Source organism: Pezoporus occidentalis, unplaced genomic scaffold, assembly GCF_034315485.1.
Source record: "Pezoporus occidentalis ecotype Australia unplaced genomic scaffold, CSIRO_AGI_Poc_V1 ctg11, whole genome shotgun sequence".
In the NCBI taxonomy this organism is placed as follows: domain Eukaryota; kingdom Metazoa; phylum Chordata; class Aves; order Psittaciformes; family Psittacidae; genus Pezoporus; species Pezoporus occidentalis.
In genome coordinates this window covers 5,454,358-5,477,613 of record NW_026912886.1, presented here as the reverse complement: position 1 = coordinate 5,477,613, position 23,256 = coordinate 5,454,358, and the positions used below count along the sequence as shown (strand labels likewise).

Genomic DNA, 23,256 nt, shown 5'->3' with positions numbered 1-23,256 from the left:
AGGTAAGTGCTCTTGCTTTTGTATCTTTAGAAAACTTTGTCTAGTTCTCTTCCTAGCCAGCACTTCTGACTAAGTCTCAGTTCCCCACCGTCTACTGGGAATCGGCTGCAACTCTCTTTGGAACCTGCCTGCCCTCCACTGTTCATCAGTCCTTAAGAAATCCCAACAAACACATCAGTTCAGGGGCAACGCCAGTGTGGTGTGGATGGTGGTGTGGTGGATGGTGGTGTGGATGTCATAGCCTGGGAATGTAGGGCTGCAACTGGGGGTAGGAGGCAAAGCAGGAGGCTGCTGAGGCAGGAGGATAGCCATGGTGCTAAGCAGGGAGACGAGGTTCGAGGATGAAAGGAGTGAAAGAGGCTGACTTCAGTACAGGAGCACAGAGGAGCAATGTGAAAGACACAAACCCCTACACAGACAAAAACACCTCCACATTAGAAAACCTCCAGATAACTATACCTTTCCTAAGGTGTGGTTAATGCACCTTGCCTTTAAGCAAGATAAGGTTCACCCTCAACCCACTCACACTTAAATCACTGTCTTCCTTTCCTGAGATACACTGAGCAATTCTACAGTTTCTGTACTAATAAGATGGGTTAGTACTGCATAGAAGTACTGGAATAGTGTGGCTATGAGCAATGCTGTCTTTACTCCTTCAGATTCCCAATGCTGACAGTACTAAGTCTAGTACCAGAATCAGCTTCTCCAGGACATTTTTACATGTCTGCTTTCGGTCACCAAGGACATCTCTCTGCTTCATCAGAACACGGTAACGGCTGAAGAACTCTTGGTACGTCCACCTGCCCCAAAAACACAGACAGTGTCAGTCACAGCAATGAATAATTCTCTTAAGAAGAACTGCAGGTGAAAGCCGTCTAAAAAGCAGCAAACACACCTGGAGGGGAAGCCAGCTGCACTGATTCGGATGGTCTCCAGAACACCACAAGCTCTCAGCTGCTGCACTGCCCGCTTTTCATCGAATCTACATAGGAATAAAAAGAGCCTGTGGTTATGGGACCAGTTTTGCATTACAGGGACCTGTGGCCCTGAGCACACCTAGGACAGGAGTGGCAGAGAGGGGGAACAGGGGTGGGATGGGTGATTAACAAGTCTGGCCAGTGCTTCTGCAACTCAGTGACTGTTAACAGAGGACAGCCTGACTGCTGCAGGCTGCTCATCCTGGAGTGCTTCTCACTGGTCTGCCCAATAGCCATGGGGTCTTTGTGTGCCTGGACTTTAAACAGGCTTGGGAGAAAAGCTCTAAGCAAGTTCATATACAATAAAAAAGATAAGGAATAAGACACTGGAATCTGCAAAAGCAAATTCTGGCAAATAACTCAAGGAGTGCAAACTGCCAGTCACATTTAAAACAGCTAGCAATAAAAATGCTGGTATTTCTTTTCATATATCACCATCAGCAACAAAAAAGCATCAAGAAGTATTTCTCCCTCTATTAATGTCCAAACTGTAAGTAAGTACACATAAAAATGCACAAGTTCATAACAAGAGAAAGGAGACAGATCACTCCTAAGTAAGCAAGGTTCCCCTGCACAGGCTGTATGACCTATACATGAAGCAGCTTACGTGAATGGGAACTTGAAGTCATTGGGTTTTATACAGCGCACGTAGTGTGGGGTTGTGGCGTTCAGGGTTTCCATCAGCAGGTGAAGAGAGTTTCGGAACTTTGTGAAAAAGAAAAAGGGAAAAATATTAGGGAATAGCCTCAAAGTCTGAGATAACCCCAGGACGCTGACCTAGGGATATCTGCTTATTTGTAGTAATGCTTTCAGTGATAAACACCAGCCTGTTTTTGTTATGGCAATGGACTTTCATTTCAGATATCATCTTTGGGTGAATTATCTTACAGTAAGACTTCTAAATGTTAGGCTTTACAGCATGTGATGAATTACAAAAACATTGGATAGCCAGGGTTATTTTCAGCTTCTGTCTCATCTACCCTTATCTTTGCCTAACCCATCTCTTCATTACTAAACTTCACAGCACATTACTGAATAGCCATTTAATTTTAAATACATTTAAATCAAATTTAAAATCAACAGAGTAGTAAAAAAAAAGTATTAATTTCTTCAGCTCCACTGATCCCAATGTCAGTCCTACTGAAGAAATCCTTGGAAGTCCAGTATCTGAGAGTTTTAGGAGCTTTACTTGAAAAGCAATATCATGACCACAAATATCCAACATACTGCAGTAGATCCTTCTAACCACAGGATATCATATTAGATAAAGAAAGCACATTTTAAGATGTTTTAAACATATTGGTATGGATTTCCTTCTTTCTGCTGAACTCATGATTCTACATCAACCTCTATTTTTACATAGAATATGATAAAAATCACTTTTGTATCAGCTTTCTTTAAAATTTATTAATCAATTAATGTGGTTGGTTGATAGGAGCAGTACGAGAACACCCCTAACACTTCAACTCATAGTTTCAGTCTGACAACAAAACTGTTAGGCCTTTGCAAGCTTTAAGATACTCTCTGTCAGCAAAATCAGAAATTAAAGATAACTGGGCAGGGGTTCCCTTGTATGAATTGCAGAAGACTGGAATTTGCAGCCTGTACCACAAACACATGCCAGGCAGATCGGCATTCTGTACAGTTGCATAAATATCTATTCCTATTCCCACCCACAGCTTGATAGAACTCCCTTGGGGAAGGTTATAGAGAAGTTACAAATACCCAAATCAAACATTCTCTGATTCTCACTCAGCAGTGTGACTAGCTCATGACACTGCACAGACACTGTGCTATTATCTTTGTTGGGGGATTGCCAACCAGCCAAGGCAGTGGACAAAGCCCAGGCATTTTTGGTGATTTCATCAGAACTCTGAACACTTGAGAGATGTGGCTGGTTCATCCTCAAGAACTGGCAGGAGACCCTGATACAAAGAACTTGTGCTCCCTGAGACCTAGTTTATATTCCAGGCTGTCCAATAGTAACATACAAAGAGTTATCCACACAGATCTCCTGGAAGCCCCAGGCAAAAGAAGAATGTCACCACTCACCAGCAAAGTGGTGCAGGCTGGCAAATAGATAAAAAATGAGTACTAAACTGTCAAAAAAGTTCCCCTTGGCTCCTATGTACAGTCCAAGGGACAATCTGTCACATATAAAGCACTGACTGAGGACTTACCATCTTGAGAAAGCATCTGTTAAATCTGTTGAGTGGAAAGCACTGATCTGCATGCTTTTAATAGAATTCTAGGACATATACATAGATATTTTATTTTAGCCCATTGATAACTAGAACCAAGTTGTCTGGGGACTGAACTTCTGATTTGAGTCAGAAAATGTGGCAAGTGATCAAAAGGACCCAGTATAAGAATTTATCAGCACCCAGCACATTAAATCTATTTTGAAAAACATGAGTTTTGGTTTTGGCACCACAGTAAGAACTGTACCCTGACACTGTGGCCCAAAATGTGTTACCAATTAGAGTTACTTGCTCCAAACTGTCAGTCATAATCTGCTGCACTTGTCTCAAAATCACAAGGTATCCCACGAAGCACCAGCACACCTTGAGACATAAAAGACAAAAGGAAGTAGAGGGAGAGATTATCCAATAGAGCTGCATCTTCAAACTCACCTGATGTCCCACAGTTTTCTTATGCTCCTTGCTGGCTTGACCTGGCCTGGCCTTGGCTGGTTTGACAGCCGTTCGAGACAAAGGCACGCGCCCTGAAGGGGTTGCTGATGTGGGACTGATGGCCTTCTCCTCATCCTGGAACAACTCCGGTAGCAGCTTAAACTGGTGTAATAGCAGAAAACATACAGAGGGTAAGAATCCAGAATGTGATTGTACCTGTTCATGCTTAAGGTAGTTAGAATCCAGCCTGTTTTTGCAAGCATGTTTTTGATGAACTCCACATGGGGACAAATGCAAAAAAGCATACAAGCTCCTAGTATAGTGAGTGGGCCACGATTTAATACTAAAAATGTTGTGGGTTTGATCAGTGAGTTTCCTTCTGAAGATAAAATTCTGATTTAAGTTTTTTTCATAGGGCCAGCAATAGCTTCCATGTGAAACTGTTAGATACTGACAGCAGCTTCGTAAGCACCAATTGCAATTATATATGGCTGCTTTGATCTAAGAAGGAAACAACAGGGTCCTCTTATATTTCAGTGGTGCTTCAAACTCCTTTGTGTTTGAGAAATATCTAGGACACTGAGTAACCCAGCAGGCAACATATTCCTGCTTTATCACTCTAAATTGAAATAATCAACTTAAAAGAGGAACCACCAACTAAAAAAAACAACCACTAGCCAAATTTATCTGACCGAAGATCTGCTCTCAGGCTATTGGGAGTGGAAGAAAAACCTGAAACACCTTTCCAAATATCACTCAGGGCTTCCAGTTCCCTTTCAATTGCTACAAAATACACCCATATATAATAGCTGCTTTGAAGTAGCTTGTAACTAAAAATAACACCACCAAGTCTTTCTACTGACAACCATAACATGTGAGAAGCATTATGAGTAAGAAAATCTGAACTTCTCTACCTGTCAGTGAATAATCTTTTATCTAGCATCTTGCATTTTCTCCCAAGATAGGAGCATTCAATTTTCAGTACTAGAAAGTGTCTGGGCTAAGTACAACCTAAAGAACAGAAAAATTGGTTTTGCCTTGTAACACTTAGTGAGCATGCACGATACCCAGTGAAACATGCTGCACAACAAAGTGGTGCCTGTGCTCTGCGGTTCTGCCAGATGGGCTAGCAGAAGGCATCAAACACTCCTCAGCAGCATCCAGCATAGCACTCCAGCATAATATAATGACTATGAATGCTGCAAAGGTATCCTAAATTCCTGGACTAGAAAAAAAGGAGTTTCACACCTTAGCTTTATCTCACCGGAGCGTGCCAGATTAGGAGCACAATCACTTTAGGTTACCTCTGTAGCTGGTGGAAGAATGACATTTCTAGGGGGTAATTTAGCCTGTCTCCTTATACTCAGCAGAGTTGAGGATGATCAGGCCATCACCACCTCTCATTCAGCTGCCTGTGGTCAGATGGAGTGAGTCACTATGCGCAGGCATCTGAGCTACAGAGCCAAGTCTTTTCATCTCATACAGAAACTTCTTTGAATGCAATATGCTTCTTTGGAAACTCCTGATGCTCTCATACACCAGGGGTGAGGGTGGGAAGGCGTCCTTAGTGTCTCGATGAGGTCTTCTAAGCTACCAGTACCTAAGTCTCATTCCCTTTTTCCAACCCTGGGGAAATCTGTCTGTAAAAATGGGCAAGTGCATTTCAAAGGCCTCATTTTCATAGACACTGCCTTAGCCACTGCATGCAGAAGGAAGGAGCAATGCATGGCCTTCTGCAGCAGAGGTCAACGGGAGAGCATTGCTGAGATCTTCCAGATGGTGAAGGCATTCATGTTTTCATTGGGTTTTGGCTTTCAGTATTTTATCAATTTTCTTTGCTTTGCAGAACACTGGGAGTGTTCAAAGAGAGGGAAAACACTGATCAAAGGGCAGATAATTCACATGGTACAAAACAAGCAAGCCAGCATTTCTTCCCTGTATTTTTTTCCCAACAACTGAACAGCCATGCAGCTAACAGTCTTACAGATCATTTCTTTCAACATAGAGTCACGACAGAAGATTTTAACAATATGCCAGTAGCAAGCATAGAAGCTGAGGACTGTTGTATTCCTTTCATGATACATGCGTGGAAACCAAACTAGTTCAAAGAGGTCCTCTAGGCAGATGTATAGAAAAGGCCAAAATAAACAGCTAAACACTATAGTGCTTGCCAAGAGCAGTGTGTGTCATGCACTTTGGAGAGGAAAGAAAGATTCAAGCTGTATGTGAGAGTGGGCATGGGCAGGATGACAGATGATGCATTCAATTTAGAATTACCTTCTGTTGAATGTGTACAGCAAACCCAAAACACAGCGACAACAAAAAGAAACAAAAATCAGAAATGCAATTTCACTACACTTACTAACCAAGAGGGACTGCTGGAAAATTAAAATGAAACTTTCTTCTGTTGAAAATCTATTTTCTTCACAGTTCATTCTTTTTTTTTCCCTAATGCTAGTTTTGGTAAGATTTACCGTTGGGGAAAACCAGGTTGTTTCTCAGTGTTTAGGCTGAACAGACCCAGCCTACTGAGCCTGCCCAAGCTGTTGCCATGCTCTTATGGCAGCTATGTCCCCACTGTACCTTGCTCACTGCCTACATGCCCACAGCACTGCTGCACCTCCCTGCCAGCATCCCAAGGATGCCACCCACCTCCCCTGCCAGCAAGTGACTGCATTCAAACCACGACAACACTTTTCTCTGTGGAAATTTTGATGTGGTTTTTCATTATGTTTTAATCATTTAGCTTCATATATCTGCTCATAATAGAAGCAAAGACGAAAGTGTTGGCTTTCCTGATGGAACAGCATAATTTTAAACAGCCTGTCCTTCATACCCAGCTTCCTGGGCCATTACAGCGAGCAAATTCCCAACAGCCACCACAGTACAATGTCGAGTTAATTGCCTTTACATTTCAGAAGAGCACAACTAGCATTTCTGCCATTAGAAGAAGCAGACAACACTACTGAAGGTCTGTTCTGTAACATTGCTTCATGCAGTATTTTTCTATTCATTTCTATTCTATTCAGACATGAAGAAGGCAAGACTCCACACATTCTGGTTTGTGTCCTTAGGGTCTATACATTTCATTCCTCTCTCACGTTGCTTGTGGAACAAAACTTGTTTCTCCTCCAGAAATTTTCTGCTCAGGCCATAGGTAAGGAGCTTCTGTCATCACATTACAAAATTAAGGCTTAACTGTTAAGCCTTCTTATACTATTATAGTATGTTAGTCCTTGATGCCTTTACAGAAGATATAGAAAGGTTTTGTGAAAAGTAAAAAAAAAAAAAAACCAAAATGCCAACAACCACCAAAATAACCACGCAAAAAAAAACCCCAAACACCAAAAATCCTCACCCAAACAAAAAAAACCCAAACCAACCAAAAAAACACCCCCTCAAACAGTGAAACCAGTGGCTAAATATAGACTGATTTTACATGGAGAATAAGAAGCTACAGGATTTTCTAAACTCATACAGATATTCAAGTAAAATACAAACTATGTTCAATTTCACTTGATCCAATACCACGAGGAAAGATTTGTTAGGTTTGTACGGAATTTTATATGACCCTTAGTTCAAGGATCCATAACTGCAAAAGAAGGCAAAAAAATGCTTATACTAACCTTACTTGATTTTAGGACCTTAATTTGTTCTTCATAAACTGTGTCTTTATTCTTTTCCAAAAAGCCTTCACATTGATATTCCACCTGAAATCCATCATTTTACCAAAAAAAAAGTATTAAAAGTATTTAATAAGAAAACTTTGCATGGAATTCACCAGTTACAACATTCACATTTAACAAAGATAATTCTTGTGGCTGTTATAAATACCAGCTCCCAAGTGCATCGTTGTTAAATACAGATTTTCTTCAAGGAGAGTGTTTTCCAGTAAAATGTAGAACATTAAAAGATATAGAGATGAATACTGTTACTGCATTATACCAGATATATTTCACTGCTGAGAGATGATTGTGGTAAGTCAGCATGATTGAATGGTTACTGTAAAGGTGAGGACTCAAACTGTGTCTCGAGCATCTCCTTCACTGAAGTTATCACGGCTGCAAAACTGTGTGAAATCCAGATGCAACCGAGAACAAAGTATCTCATCTCGTTAGCTGAGAGGCAGCACGTGGATCTGCCTGCAGCTTATTATGAAAATGCCTCACTTGTACTCAGAAAGACTATTTTTACCAGAAGCAATAAAAAGCCTGAGTGTTATGACAATAGATAATAATCCTCCATCACAAGGCCATGGAGTCTCCTGAACCAAAGAACAGCCAGAGCTTCAGATAAAAACCTGGTATTTATTTCACTGTCCTAATTCCAGGCTGAACAGAAACCAAAAACTATTGTCACAAATCTATACCTCAGATTTCTCTATTAATTAAGTACGCTAACCCTCAGGAAGTGCCTCACGCTCAGTCTTCAATCTCGTATGAGCAGAAGTGCACACTACAAAATACATGAGCAGACCCTGACAGCAATTTTGTTCTTCAGAGCAGACTGACAGTATCAGCAGCCCCTCTTTCGGTACAGCCATTTATCAGTGCTTGCACAGTGACAATATACCCTGAGATGTAAACCATTTCAAACAGTTCCTGGGAGGAGAAGGCAGCGGATCTCCCCTGGTCTTTCCACAGCTAAATCCCGCTCGGAGCACAGCCATTAATGCTCTTACTGCGGGAAATAATGCCACGAGAGGGCAGCAGAATCTGCCTTCTCCCAGAGAAGACACCATCAAGGCTCAGTGGATGCCAACCTGCCAGCTACAGCTTTATTTTTTCCTTCAAGATGTCTGTATGCATTTACGTAAGCACACAGGAAAAGCATAAAAAGCTTGGCATAGACAGCCCATCAGAGCTTAGAGTTTAGTCAATACCTGCTTGGAGCTACTTCTAGCTTTACTTGGCCCTCACTGCTCAAACGAGGAACAGGAAAGCCTTGTTTTCAAATACCAAGGTTTAGCTTAATGAACAGCACACAAAATAATATTAAATCCTTCTTCTTCTCTCATCCACCAAATAAAAGAGAACTCATGAAAACAAACAGTTACAGGGATGTTCTTGCTGCTTTCATTAAGGTGACACTAGATGCAACAAGAACAGGATCCCTCTCCTATGCATAAATTCCAGAACCTGGGAAAAATCAAGGGTTGGCCAATAAAGGCTTCCAAACCCCCATGTCACCGTGTAGAGACCTACTGATAAGAATCCCTGAGTTTTCCAAACTTTTTCTTGGCAAAGCTGGTAACATTCTGAGGCAGCTGCTTTGTTAAACAGGACAACTAAACAGGATTTTAAGCTGTATTTCAACCTGAGGAGTTGCTCAGTTTGATGATGCCCTGTGGGAGCTGTACATGCATGCACTCCACCGAGGTACCCCTCGCCTGGCTTCCTAGAAGTAGCTGTTCACTGACCAGCAGAGGCGAGGGTAGCAGCAGCACATGATGCTCCAGCGATAAGAAGGGTGTGTTAGCCTCTTTCCTGTTTTTACGTTAAAGTGGAAGCAAAACCATGTAATTTCATTGTTCTTTAGCTAAAACTGCAGTGAGATATATACAGAAATACACAAATGCTTTGTGCATTTCTATAGCGTAACTGGAATGGATACAATTATGCTGTGAATTGCAAATACCCAGGCTGTCATGTTTTGAAAAAGGATGGTTCGTGGTTACAGCATGTGACAGGAGTCAGGAGCTCTTGTTTGTGTTCCTGGCTCTGCACAAGCTCCCAGGTCAAGTTTCTTCTCCCGATCGGGTGTACAGGCAGGCACACATTCTGCAAGAGGCTGAGCAGAGCCAGGGATGCCGCTGTCCAGTTGCTGCCACCCACCCCAAGATGCCCCCCCCTTGCACTAGTCAGCAAGTCCTCACCTTGTCAGCAAAGTGCTTGATGATAAAAGCCTTATTTGACATACGTGGTTTTTCGAAGAGGGCACATTTATTCAGATGAGTATTGTACAGTTTCTGGGCCCAAGTGTCATCCGAGCCTTTTGGCATCTATGGAAGAGAACACACAGCCATTTAAAATGTCTTCAAAACTTTGCAGTAGCAAAAGAAACTAAGAAAATGTGGGACAACACTTAGTGGTTTGCTTTCAAACTCCCAACTCCTTGGATTTCCAGCATGGAAGCCACTAACCAGCTATGCACTAGCCTTTCTAACACTCTGGACTGAAGTAGCCAGCAGTTGGTGTAGTGGCTATGTGACACACTAGACATTGTCACACACTTGAGGGCAGGGCTCCAAGACGTATGTTATATCTGACTGCATAGCATCTTAGTGGGTCAGAACTCATCCACCACAGGCAGAGATTTCTTGGAATGCTCTCTGATATACAAGGACCCTCAGCTAGTTTTCCACTGAAGCAGACACCATGTGCCACCCTCTGTACATGGCTTTGCATAATTACAAAGAAGATAAAAGACAAAGGTAAGACATCAAGTAAGAGGTGATTGGAGAAATCTGACAGGAACAAAGACTGCATTTGCTACACTTGGGAAAGGGACAGTTGCCAGAGTCAAAACAAAGGTCGGTCAGAGATCCAGATACATGATGGAGAGGAGAGGAAAAAAAAGCCCATAAGTAAAACCATTTTTTCTCCTCCAGTAATTGCCAATTCTGTTTGTTTGTTCTCCAAATCCTTTCAACAGCAGAGTGTCAAAATGATGGCTGTAAACAGATGACTTTTCCCTGTGAGGCCCCAGAAGCAGGACAGCCGATGACCTCTTTCTCTGTGAAAGCCCGTGTACACACACCTTACATTCCTCATCCAACAGATCCAGAATTCCCATTTTGGCCTCTATGAGGTTGATGCAAGGCTGATTGTCGTAGAAATCAATCAAGGTCCATGGTATTTGTTCCTTCATATATTCTTCTTGCTCTAGCTTAAAGACATGCTACAGGGCGAAAAGAAAACAGTTTTCTGTGAAATAACATGCAGAATAAATATATCGAACTCTCACTTGCATTCATCTTGGCACATTAATCCAGGCTGTCAAGTAACACACTGGTTCAACTGAATAAACCCTTTAACAAGTAAGCGTATGAAAAATAAATTAACCTTTTTTCCTGGCCTAAAAACAACAGACTAAATTAAAGCACTCATCCATACTCTTTGCAAATAAAGTCTGTTTCCTCTTATCTTTTCACTGCATTGCTCCACAATTATTATAAACTGTTTTATTAAAAAAAAAACCAAACAAAACAGCACAAACCCCAGAAAAAGCCTTAAGTGCAGGAACAGCAACTTATAAAGCAGGATGTGCCGTGCATTTATGATTTCTGAAGTTATGAATACTGCTCTATTTCAAGCAAAACTTCACTATAAATACTTCTGCATTCCCTTGTAAAAGAACAGAGCTCCATTTTCTCTTAAATGGCTGACACACTGCACTAAAATATACTCTTCAGCAAAACGCTGCGAGAGTGACTGTAGGAGTATTAGCACAATAAATCCTTTAAGCAAAATTCTGTGCAAGATTTACCTGGTGCAAAGATCAATCACAATGTAGTTTTAGACTTAATCCAAAATATTATCGCAAAAATCTGCACAGCTGTAATGAAATGTGTATGGATGAATTAAAACTTCAGGAAACAAGAAGGTAAGAAGACACTAAACAGGCAAACTGTGGTCTTAAGAGCACAAGCACTCTTTTTAAACACAAAAAGACTGCTGACTCCAGTTATTTTAAATGATGTTTTACCTCCCATTTGAATTTTAAAGCACACTAACTCCTCTGGCAGGCAGAACAGAGCTCACAGCATACCCCACCAAGCAGCAAAGAGCCATGGTGTGGGTTCAGGGCCCACCTCAAACACCAGCATTCATGGAGCCGGCCTCAGCTGCCTTGAGCTCAGTGCACAAGCCCACAAACACCTCGCAGACAGCAGAGAACTACCCTGACAAAGCAGTTTATCCCTTTTATTTCATTAGCTTAACACCATCCTTTCCAAAGCAGTGCTCCTTAACAGTGCCCGCGGGAGCCATTCCCACCCCGCCGCTTAATGGCTGCGTTACATGCCAAGTTAATTCCTGACTGGAAAGCCAATGGTTGTGTTTCGCTGATGAATCATACCCAAGTCCTGATAGAAAACATAAAACCATTTCTTCACTGTAAAGGAATCAGCAATTACATGGTGAAAAATGTCTTCAGATCCATTTTTCCTTATGGCTGTGTGTGGTCAGGCAGGGGAAGGGTGGCCAGGGAGGCTGTGGAGGCATGACTGGTGGCTGAGCAGTCCCTGAGCAGCCTGCCCTCAGCTGGGCTCAGGCCACCCCAGGCAGCACTTGAAGGTTTGCTGCCTGCCATCAGACACAGAGCTTTAGTTTAAAGCAACTTCCACCCCAGGCACCTGCACAGCAGCCCAATGGGTCCGTGTTCACTGTCACTGGGTTTGGTATCTTGGTGGGGCATCAACACAAAAGCCCTGTCACCCCATCCTTCATGGGACACGTGCAACAGCGTGAGAAGGAAGGGAACACAGAGACAATGATCTTCACTAAAGGAGTGAACCCTTACAGTTTGGACAGTGACCAGATTTTTGCCATTGAGCTAAGAAAACTCCTAGATACCTTGCACTTAGCAGCTATGACATCCTGCTTACGGAACTGAAGCCAGCCATGGCATTACCAGCATGGCGAGGGCACACTGGGATCTGGAAAGCCCAGACCCTGCTCCAGCACCCAGCTTACTCCTTGACACACATCCCTGACACCGGGATGAATAACGGCATGAGGGAATCTGGTCCTCCGAGCACACACTGCCATGGAAGTACGCTTGTAAAGAGAGTTCCAAGCTACTCTGGCACTGCAGCACAGCCTAGCAACAGACCTGACATAAATAACTTGCCTCATCATTATGCAGGTAAGATATGTAATTACAAACGTCACAGGGCTGAGGAGAGAGAATGAATCGTGATCTCTCCGGAGGAGGGGAAGAGGCACACGTCAGTCGCCAGCTCATGGCTGAAAACCCTCAGAAAACAACTCCAGGAGAGGCAGCACGAGTGACACATTTCCAGCAGCGGAGCCCTGCTCTCTGCTGCCTGTGCACTGGCTCTTGCTGGAGGTGACAGAAACACAGCTAACTCCAACTTCATCCACATGGTGCTCTCATTGACAGGCAATCTCAGGGTCTTAATTGCCAAGCACTGCTTGTGTCTTATAATTGTTAGTGTGATTGGAATTTCAAATAGTCCCAGAGCAGCAGTTAGTCATAAAATCTATTTCTAGGAGATAGTCGATCTCTCTCCATCCCCCAAAGCCCACGGCCAGGACAGCTGGTTAATAGACTGAAGGAATTCATTGTAACCACTGGGGACCCAATTAGCAGAATGGGCTTGGGTGAGGGGAAAGGGAAGAGGAAATGCCAGCCATTTCCTACTTACCATATTGAACTGCTGCTGCAGTTTTTCATTGGCATAGTTGATACAGAACTGTTCAAAGCTGTTGATTTCGAATGTCTCAAATCTAAAATATGCAGATACTCAAAATTACTAGTGCAGTGAAAAAGACAAATTAAATGACTGCATAATTTTAAATTCCCTCCCTCTAGTCAAATTCACTGCATTATTCCAGGCACAAATTGCAGTCAAGCAACAATGCACACAGGGAAATGGCAAAATGCAGTACATGGGTAATTCAGTGATGCTGCCTCCTTAGGCAGGGATGAGGAACGTGGGGAAGGGACTGATGCTCTTGGAGAGCATGTTAGTTATCTTTGTCCTCTCTAGAACTGCCAGCTGGAGGAACCAGGAGATTACTATTTCCTTGTAACCTTCCCCTGTGCAATACATCAAGGAACTACCAACAGCAAAAATCTGAAATCCCACTATAAATGTCAAACGTGAAAGCCAAGACAAAGATCTTCATTAGCATGTCAAAACTAAACACCTACTTCCTTCAGCTGGAACGGGCAGCTCCTAAGGGCTTGGGGTTTTTTGTGTAATCCACGCAACACCACATGGTAACGACAAAGATGTCTTCCAGGAAGATAATTATGTAAAAGATGTCATATCACTGACAGAAAGACTCACCCATAAATGTCCAACACTCCAATGAAAGAATGCTGTTTTACAGTAGCGTGAAGGGCTTTGTTCACATGATCTACAATCCAGTTAAAGAGATTCGCATAGATATGTTTGGCAAGTGCATCCCTGGCATTGATGGCATGAAGTTTAGAAATTGGCTTGATGTAGGTTTCGGTGGCAGTTGCAAGTTTCCTATGGCAAAGCCAGTGGGCCATCTCTTCATACTCCACACCCATGAGGTCGCAGAAGATGGTGAGGGGTTCATGCTTGGGCTAACAAAAACAATCTGGTTAGGTATTGAAGCAGTATCACCAATAACACACATGCCATCATGCAATCAGAACTGCCTGCAGTGATCCAACAATAAGCAGCAACAGCACCAAGCTTTCTGCCCACTCACCACATTCACATCACTGCAGTAAATTAGTGATTCAGTTTCCCCAAATGCATTTTACCATACTTGTGTTCACCAAAAAGCCCCACACAGGGAACCTGCAGCCTTCATAAACATGAACCACCTAGTTTCACAGGGATGGCCTTCGTATTTTGAACTCTTGTAACTGTCTCAGGTTTGAGTGAAGCTAGAGAAATGCAGAAGACATCAGCTGTGTGCTGGGGACAGACTGGACTACAGATCTTGAGTGGTGCTCTCATCTGCCTATATACACCCACAGCAGGGCACAAAGGGATGGGCAATAATGGGGCATGACAGCCCAAGCCAAGATGGAAGAGGAGTAAGTGTGGGAGGACTTCTGTGCTCTGGTCTCAGTATTTAACACAGTATTTCCTCAGTGAATTCTGGTGACAAACATTAAGAGATTGGAGCACACAAATTATGTTCTCTAACTCTCAGACTGGACTGTTCAAGTGAAAAAACTGACCTCTGTTTAACCAGGCAAAATCAATTAGCAAGGCAGTGCAAGGCATTTACCACTCAATGAATTAAGATACTACACCTTGTGACTAACAGGCAAACTGATACATAGAAATCAAATAGGACAGACAGGTCTTTCCTCATAAGGAACTCCCCTTATACTACTTCCTCATCACGTTCATTTTGCACTCTGTGGCTCAACAGCAGACTGACAAGCAGCATCTTGACAAAGACAGGTTACAGGGGACTGTTACTACATGCCCAATAGCTTCAGGGTACATCAGCTTTATCTTTCTGTTTCCATGTCCTGACTTCTCTGGGGCTTCTTCCAGTCCTTATAGCATACAGATCCCATGGCAGTGCTGTTACACCTCCAAAATCCAATTAACTGAGCATGCTTTCTTGCAGTTTAGCCATACCACTTGAACTGGCTCAGAAGACAATAAGGTAATAATAATAATGAACACTGCACAGAAGAGTGTCACATTAAGGTTACTCAAACTGGCATTAAACAGATTCATTCACAAAGCACTACATGGAACCCATCGGTGAGCTCCCTGAAACACCATGCCAGCACTTCCAAAGCAGACCTGTCTGCATGGCAACAGAACTGCGCAGTGGCATGGCTATTGCCAGAGAACAGCTTGGCTCAGGTAGCAGATGCCACTGAGCAGACATTCACTGCCGCCTGCTAGTTGTTTACCACCTCAGGATAGGATTGCACAGGAACTTGCAGCTTTGTACTAGCTCATTCAGTGGGATTCCTGCATTGGAGATACTCATTACAACACAGGCTAGCGCATCTTGTCTTGGGGCTCATCAACTTTCTACTTGTGATCATTAAATGACGCTTTCTTTGCAGTGAAAACCTCTCTAAGACACACCAAAGAGCCAGACTACTGCTGCAGTTTCACAGCGGTTATTCATTGGACCCCATGGGCAAACAGTGTCCGAGGAACACTGATCATCTGTGGCCTGATGTCTCAGGAAACTGCTACTGCAGACTCTTGAGAAAGCAACTAATCGCAAAATGGGGACGAAAACCTGCAACTGTTGCTACTATTTGAAGAGAGAGAGAGATGAAGGCTGTGTAGTCCAGCAGTGGACATTCAAGGAAAGGCAGAAGGAGAAACTGGTCACTTGTGAATCCAAGGAAGAGAGGAGTTACAAGCCAGATCTTTTTTTGCTTCTCATCCCCAGAACACGGCCTTCAGTAAGAAGCCACTGAACGAGGAGGTTTTTTTCCAGATCACATTATGCAGTCCTCATTGCTGACCTCCACAACATTTAGATGAGCCACATGAATTGCACCTGTATATCCCATACTTATGTCTAGATAGGTATCCCTTGGACTTTGTGAAACATCCTGCAAAGCATTTACTGTGGGCAGGAAATGCACTCATGTAGGAATATAAAGATCTCGACACCTGCCCGGGACTTCAAAGCTATCCTGTCTTTTCTAGGACGGATCGATCACAGTTTTGAAACAAAATTAAGGCCGCCACTGCTGTAATACAGTGAGAACTGTCTAAAGCCTCTAAAATGAGAGGAGTTGAATCCATCCGCAAAAAGAACCGTGAAAATAGTAACAAATTAGAAATAAACACATTGCTTGTGTTTTTATATTGATCCTCTTTCAGAAGAGGTCCCTGCAAACAAGCAGAAGGCAGAAGTGTCAGAGTAGAAACTATACCCTTCAGCTCATCTACTACTCACAGGAATAACACAGCTGTCAGAATCCCGAGATGCAAACTCCACGTTGCCCAAGTGAAGGATCCCAGCAAGGATTCGAAAAATTCCCATCTGGTAAGAATCGCTAATGCCTGAAAAAATGATGAACAAAACGTTTTGAATAGAGAGAGAAATAAAGAACCACAACGTGCAGTTGCTCAAAGATTTTATCGAGAAGAGAAAACCAGTGACCACTGTTTTTTTCAGAGGCTTTGACACTGGACAGTACTGCCTGCTCCACTGCTATTAAAACCATTTTACAAACAGATACAAAAAACCTACACAAAACACCCCCACCCCTCTGCACCCCAAAAACCCCCATTTAAACGAACTATTTAATTTCCTGTTTCAAAGTGCTTTGTCAGTGACCTCCAATACTGTATATGCTACACCAAGGAAATCCAGTATTTATGTTCATGTAACGTGTGCTCCTTCTATATTAGATATGTGATTTCACTGCAATTTAAATACCTTCTTAATGCAATAAAAGCATCTCAGTCCTAAAGTTTTTCAAACTCCCCTGCTCTTAAATGCAACAGATTTTAACAAAATATTGCAAACAATGCAGAAAACACTTGCTAGTATATGGGATTTGGGATATGACTGTGTTGCACAAATTACCTAGGAGAGTGCAGGCCTGCCTGGTGTTTACCATTTCCTTAGCATCATCAACACCATCAATCACAGGGCTTCCACCTTGCTTTGTATAGTGAAAGTAATCTGCATTCCCTGTAAGAGAAAAACCAAATCTTTTACACACACTGATGCAGAAATTCACAGCACATCTGTAAAGCTGTGTAATGACTGAGTTGCTCTTGGCAGAATCCATGATTTGAAATATGTCATTATATTTTTGCCTTCTGGCTCACAAGACTGACTTATTCTGGAGAAGAATTTTTTTCAATACCTGATTCCTACAATAGGGCCTCGAGCATATTTTCTACCTAATCTTACTTCAGACTTCCACACCTATGGAGCAATCAACTTTAGAAGCAACTATTCTTCAAGTATGAGCTAGCCACCCAAGTGGTAGGTACAGAGTTGACAGCAGCACTCTGGAATTATATGGCAGATATTCTTATGTTATTATTACATCAGGATATTTTAATAACTATTGTGCCCATTTTCTTCCCATTTCTAATTTATGGTCTGGTTTAGTCTTACGTATCTGTGATCTGCTCTGGCTGAGAAGTCATGGGTGGAGAACTGAATGTTTCATACCACTCTGGGGAGAGCACTGGGCTTCACTGGGAGAGCAGTAGCTCTCCTGGATACTGTGTAAATTCCTATGGTTTCAGTGACCACGCTTCCAGCTGCAGTAACAGACTCCTTTCCTTCTGACCTGCTAAGGTTTCAAGAACACTGCAAGAGGAGTCTGCTAAATGGCTTCCTTAGTTATAATTACATCAGTTCCCTTCTTTCTTGAGTCAGCAGATGTGAATCCTAAATGTGCCAGGATGGTGCAAAAGAGCAGAGAAACACTTTAAAACCAGAACGATATTTCAGCAATTAGCACTGACAGGCTGTGCAGTTTGCCCACACAAAACTAACTCTTAAAAATACATAAGAAACACTGAAATTTAGACTGAATTTGAAAAATTATGAGGTGATTGCCTGGCCCAAGGTCATGGTCACGCTTTTCCTTCACAAAGGAGCAGGTCCCGTTAAATGAGAAACCTTTCCTTTATCAACATTTTGACTTCAAAAATGAAAAATTTCACTTATCAATTTTGTGATAAAGGAATTGTTGGTAACAGCCCAAGTGAAAGAATGCAGACGCAAAATAAGCTTTTCAGGTGCTTACAAGAGAAATGGCAAAATTTTCTGGTAGCTGGAGCCATGGAAAAAGGGTTTTAAAGGACCAAGAGAAGAGAATTTCACCCTCACTACTGGAAAGCTATGTGGTAATCTAGGACATAATAAATCCTAGTAATTACAACTGCAGTGTGTTAAAATATACTGACTAAACAAATTCATTACTTTTGTTTTACCTAAAACCCACAAAGACTGCAATCTGCCATTTTAATTATTTTCAATGTATTTTAGTATTTGAAGGTTTATAAGCTTAGAATTCAAAGGCCAGCAATTCTTCTTTCAGTTCTGTGGCTCAAAAAGCTCAGAGATGCTGCTTTCTACCTCCAATTGCACAACACAATGAATAATAATGTCATACCTAATCGTAGAGTTTTAAACTCAGGTAATGCTGCAGAGGCACAAAGTTGGTAAAAGATGTGGTAATTTCTTTCCTCTTCTGCCTTTAAAAAGAAAGGAATTTATTATTTTTCACAACTTAACAAATGCCAGAAACATCCATAAATAGAAAAGAATTACTATGTTTAATAGCTTTCTCTAGCATTAAATCAGTCTCTTCTTCCAAGTAGGAAGTGATGGGACAAGAGGAAACAGGCTCAAGTTGTGCCAGAGGAGGTCTAGATTTCATATTATGAAAAATTTCTTCAGTGAAAGGTTTGTCAGGCATTGGAACAGGCTGCCCAGGGAAATGGCTGAGTCACCATCCCTGGAGGTACTTAAAAGTTGTGTAGATGTGGCACTTAGGGACATGGTTTAGTGGTGGACTTGGCAGTGACAGTTAATGGCTGGACTTGCTGATCTTTAAGGTCTTTTCCAACCTAAATGATCTATGATTCGATGATTAAGAGCATGGAGGGCACATGGAAAAAGGAAAGATAAATCAGCACCTATCATTTCCTTCTTGATTAATCCATTTTCAACAGCGAGAGGCAAGCAGACACTTTCATTTCAAAAAAATGTATGATTTCACTTTCCAGAACTGTGGATTACTATTAAATATAGATAAGGGTTCTATGGCTGGGTAAATGATCATACTTAAAAGCTTTTCATTTTCCAAAAATAACTAATACCATTCCCCTCAGCATTTATAGTAGGCTGGTGAAGGCAGTATCTCCCTTGCCAAGACAAAGCTGTAAGTTTCAAACGGAGGACAAACACAGCTCAGAAGGTTATGACACAAGACCAACACCATAACTGTGAATTTAAGCACCCTCAGTTTCATAATTTCAAACCCAAAAAACCCCAAAACTCTCTTCCAACTGAACAATGTGCAGGAAGTCTCTCATTTTTTAAATTTACAACAGTATTTCATGTAACACCCCTACAAAATGCAAATCGTAACTATTCAGGTTTATACCTTTAGGCATCTATTCAAGGATAAGTCCATTTTTACTGAGCTCTAGACTGTAAGGTAGGCAAAGATGGAGAGAAGTGATGGCAACTGAGACTCATTCGTAATTACTGTGACAGCACCAGGTTTTAACAAGGGGTTGAAAGTGAGCTAAGGTGTCAACTTTACAACCACAACAGAGAGCTCTTCTTGAGTATGAGTGGTTTCTGCTGGGTCTTGTGGCCATACTCTGTATTACTACGGTAAGCACAAACTCACACCCAGTAGTGCACTGACAGTATTTCATGTTCAAATACACAGCCTTTTTAATACACATTTTATCACTACAAATAAGGCCTATAATGAAGGGCTGACTTGGTTTTCTTTTTCTCCTCCCTCCCAACATGTGCTATATTACAAATACACTACTACAGCCAGCTCTTAGGAGAGATAACTAATATTGCAACAGCATTTTTAAGAATAGTCACACAAACATACAGTAAGAAGATTGTATCAGTATTACCTGAAACACCACTCTTGATTTTTCCAAGAGGTAAGTTCTCATGTTAGCACCAATGATTCGATACCTCTTATCAAAACCAATTTCAATGTATTTCCCAAAACGACTACTGTTGTCATTCCTCGTAGTTTTGGCATTTCCAATGGACTGAAAAATGGAAATACTGTAAGGGTTAAACAGCTTTTAGAAATTATCAACTCTATTCAACCATCTACATTGCTCATAAACATTTAACAACATTAGTTTTGCCCTGGTTTCAAAATAATCAAGAATTTAATGAGGAACAATCTCCACCTGGTCACCAAGTTACATCAAAATATGGTTTTCAGTAATGCAGGATCATTCCTAGCAATGATTTCACTTTCACATAACTTAAGTTTCAATCTAAAAATTCTTCATTGCTCTCTGAAGTCTTTTAAAAGAATTAGTCTGACAGAATGCTCACCTACACTCAGATTTCTTCTATGGACTTAATAAAATTACAACAATTATTTCACACTGTATATATCCCTACATGTATGTGTACAGATATATGTATAGATCTTGCAACCTCTGTAAGTCTACCTATCATAAACCCATAGTCCAGCAAACAGCCCCTGTATCCTGCCTGGCTAACAGTTTATTACTATTATTACTCTGTAACCAACCACATTTCCAAACTATTTCTGCAAACATATCATTAAAAAATATTTACTTGTGTGTCTAAATATAATCTAAAAATGCACATTTACAGACTTCATTTTCATCCCCCTGAAACTGGATCCCTTCCTTAGCAGCTCGGTTACTGACTCTGTGGAGACAGTCTTCAATGCTGCCCTGCATGTCTAAGTTTCTTAGAGTGATTCAACACAGCTTCATATGCAATAAACTAAATTTCATGTATTTCCTCTCTGGCACGTGGTCTTGGATTGATGACTGTTGTTCCTAAACAGCCTTGGTGCAACTCTGCCTTACCTTACCGGTGTTGGGATATTAGGTACCAGCTGGATATATCAGAATCAAGGCATGCAAATCACAACACGCTGAACTCCAAAGAACAGCATTTTCTCTTCTCTATTAAATTGTGTTTTAGACATCATATAACAACTGACCTTCAAAAAAAATCCTAAAGATATCTCTGTATTGAAAGGAATGGCATTTGGAGTAATTCAGATACAGCACACTACCTATTATCATATGCCACTGCGTATATGTTATCAAGCACCTAACTCTGAAGTGCACCCCAACTAACGAACAGAGTTGTAACTATGTCCTGGTTCCCTTGTTCATGCAGCCATCCATAGGAACTCTGTATTGATATAAAACTTGAGGAAACCAAATGAGAGCAAATAGCAATGCTAAGTATCAGTATTCCAAATGTGGGGAATGCAGTATTCCAGGCTTGTGAATCAGTAAGGGCTAGCTGGGTACAGCACAGGAAGCAGGGATTATACTCTCCGAACCTCCATTACAACAGCAGCACCACGCATGCCTGACCAAGCAGATGTCTAAGTGGGTATCAGATGAACAGCTGCTATAAAGGAACAAGAAACTGCATCTCTGCAGCCCTAAGAAACACTAAATTCGTTCAAACTGAATGTACTCAAGCTGCATTTCTTGTGGTTTAAAATTATTGCTACTGTGGATCTGTTTTGGTGGTGCGGGCGGCAGCAGTATTACAATATTTTCAGAAACCAATTATTACTTTAGAAGGTATTATAGAAACAGTCTTTGGTATTACAAGATTGTTTAGCAGAGTATGTACTAAGCTGTACAATTCACATAGCTACAAACAACAAGAGGCAGGAAACTACACATAAAGATGTGTTTCAAGACCTGACAATTTCTGTATCTGCAATAGGAAAACTGTATATAGCTACTGACTATGAAACTAATTATTCAAATGTTGCTAGAAAGGTATAGTGATCATTTGATATTACAGAGTATTTAGTAGGCACAGACGAGGTGAAATTACAATGCTAATGATGGCAGCTCATAAAATGCTGAAGTTTAGGTTGCTCAAACAGGAATTAAAAAAATGAAATTACCGTCTGCTCCTAAGATTTCACAATCAGCAGATGAGGAGTTGCTGTTTCTATAATGAATTACTCATTTTCTTCCTAATCTACAGGGGTTAATTTGTGTTTCTGCTGATTTATCAACTGAAGAGTTCAAAACACTAATTTTGCTATCCTAGAATCTGCCTCAACACCTGATTTCATAACAGTCTAAAACTTATTGAGTTCAAGTGCTGAAGTTAAAAGGATTACTATCATCCAATTATAGCAATGTTGAAAGTAACTGGAATTTTAGATATACCCAGGTTCATGAAATTGTTGTTATCCCTAGAAAATCAAAATAAAGCACCACCACTGGTTTTAAGTGGATAAAAAAGGTATGGATGGAAAGTTCATTTCTAGTCCTCAGTTTAGAGCTCCTCGCTCTGGAAATTAAACCAGACAATTAGTGGTAAGCTGCTGACCACTGACTGTGAGGTGCAGTCCAAGGAGTGAGAGAGAAGGATGTTGATTTAGGCTTTGAGACCAAACAGAAGTGGCACAGGGAAACCTGTGAACAGTTTGTGTTTTACGGAGCAAACACACAGCAAACTGCAGACCCATCCTGCAGTCTCTTACAGTAGCTATCACTCAGCAGACAGGCGGTGAGTGCACAGCCACCTGCCTGGCCCCGGGTACCACCTCCTGGTGTGCAGGAGAAGGCAGACCCACAGACCTGTTAGCCATGCACTGAATCTCAACGTGGCCAAGGACAGCGTGACACTCACTGCAAATGTTGGAGCAATGATAGGAGTACTCTGGGATTAGCTCACGCCTGCAAAACTGCCATTGCTTCGCAGGCAGCTCCCACTGGGGAAGATGCAGCTCAAGACAAGGCTTAGCTCCTCTGGCTTCCTCCTACAGCGGGACATTCAAATCCCTCAACAGCAGAGCCCACTGCCCATCACGGCACAGCTTGGTTTAGCCCATAAAATGGTTTCAAAACACCACACAGCACCACAAACCAGGCACAATTACCTTGTGACAGAACACACACACAATTGTGATGGGGCAGCTATAGTCTGAGTACCATGAACTCCTCATGCCAGGAAGAAAGAAGGAATAAAACATAAATTAATTTTTAAAAATACCTGAGCAAGACAACAATGGCAGCATTTCACGGCTCACTGTGTGTACTCCATTTACTCTTGTCTATTCACTAATACTTCACATTACTGTACAGAGATGGTAAACATCTACCAAGGCATCAGCTGTCCTAAGGATTTTCTTAGGCTGCTCACAGATGCGCGCATGTGTGCACCTATGGACAGCGGTACTTCTCTCAAGGAATTCCCCCAAGACTTTCTCTC

The 23,256-nt window shown here is 41.7% G+C and overlaps 1 protein-coding gene across 1 annotated transcript in view; it reads right to left on the bottom strand.

The window, feature by feature from the left end:
- MYO5A (myosin VA) overlaps nt 1-23,256 on the bottom strand; it is a 100,222-nt gene that overhangs the window by 35,325 nt on the left and 41,641 nt on the right. The window contains exons 6-18 of the mRNA XM_062628305.1: nt 19,914-20,057; nt 18,422-18,503; nt 16,870-16,977; nt 16,234-16,340; nt 13,650-13,915; nt 13,002-13,083; nt 10,370-10,510; nt 9,486-9,611; nt 7,237-7,320; nt 3,611-3,772; nt 1,585-1,682; nt 896-982; nt 692-800 (exon numbers count right to left, since the gene is read on the bottom strand). Coding sequence (XP_062484289.1) covers nt 692-800; nt 896-982; nt 1,585-1,682; nt 3,611-3,772; nt 7,237-7,320; nt 9,486-9,611; nt 10,370-10,510; nt 13,002-13,083; nt 13,650-13,915; nt 16,234-16,340; nt 16,870-16,977; nt 18,422-18,503; nt 19,914-20,057 — 1,596 coding nt within the window. The remainder of the gene's footprint in view (nt 1-691; nt 801-895; nt 983-1,584; nt 1,683-3,610; nt 3,773-7,236; nt 7,321-9,485; nt 9,612-10,369; nt 10,511-13,001; nt 13,084-13,649; nt 13,916-16,233; nt 16,341-16,869; nt 16,978-18,421; nt 18,504-19,913; nt 20,058-23,256) is intronic.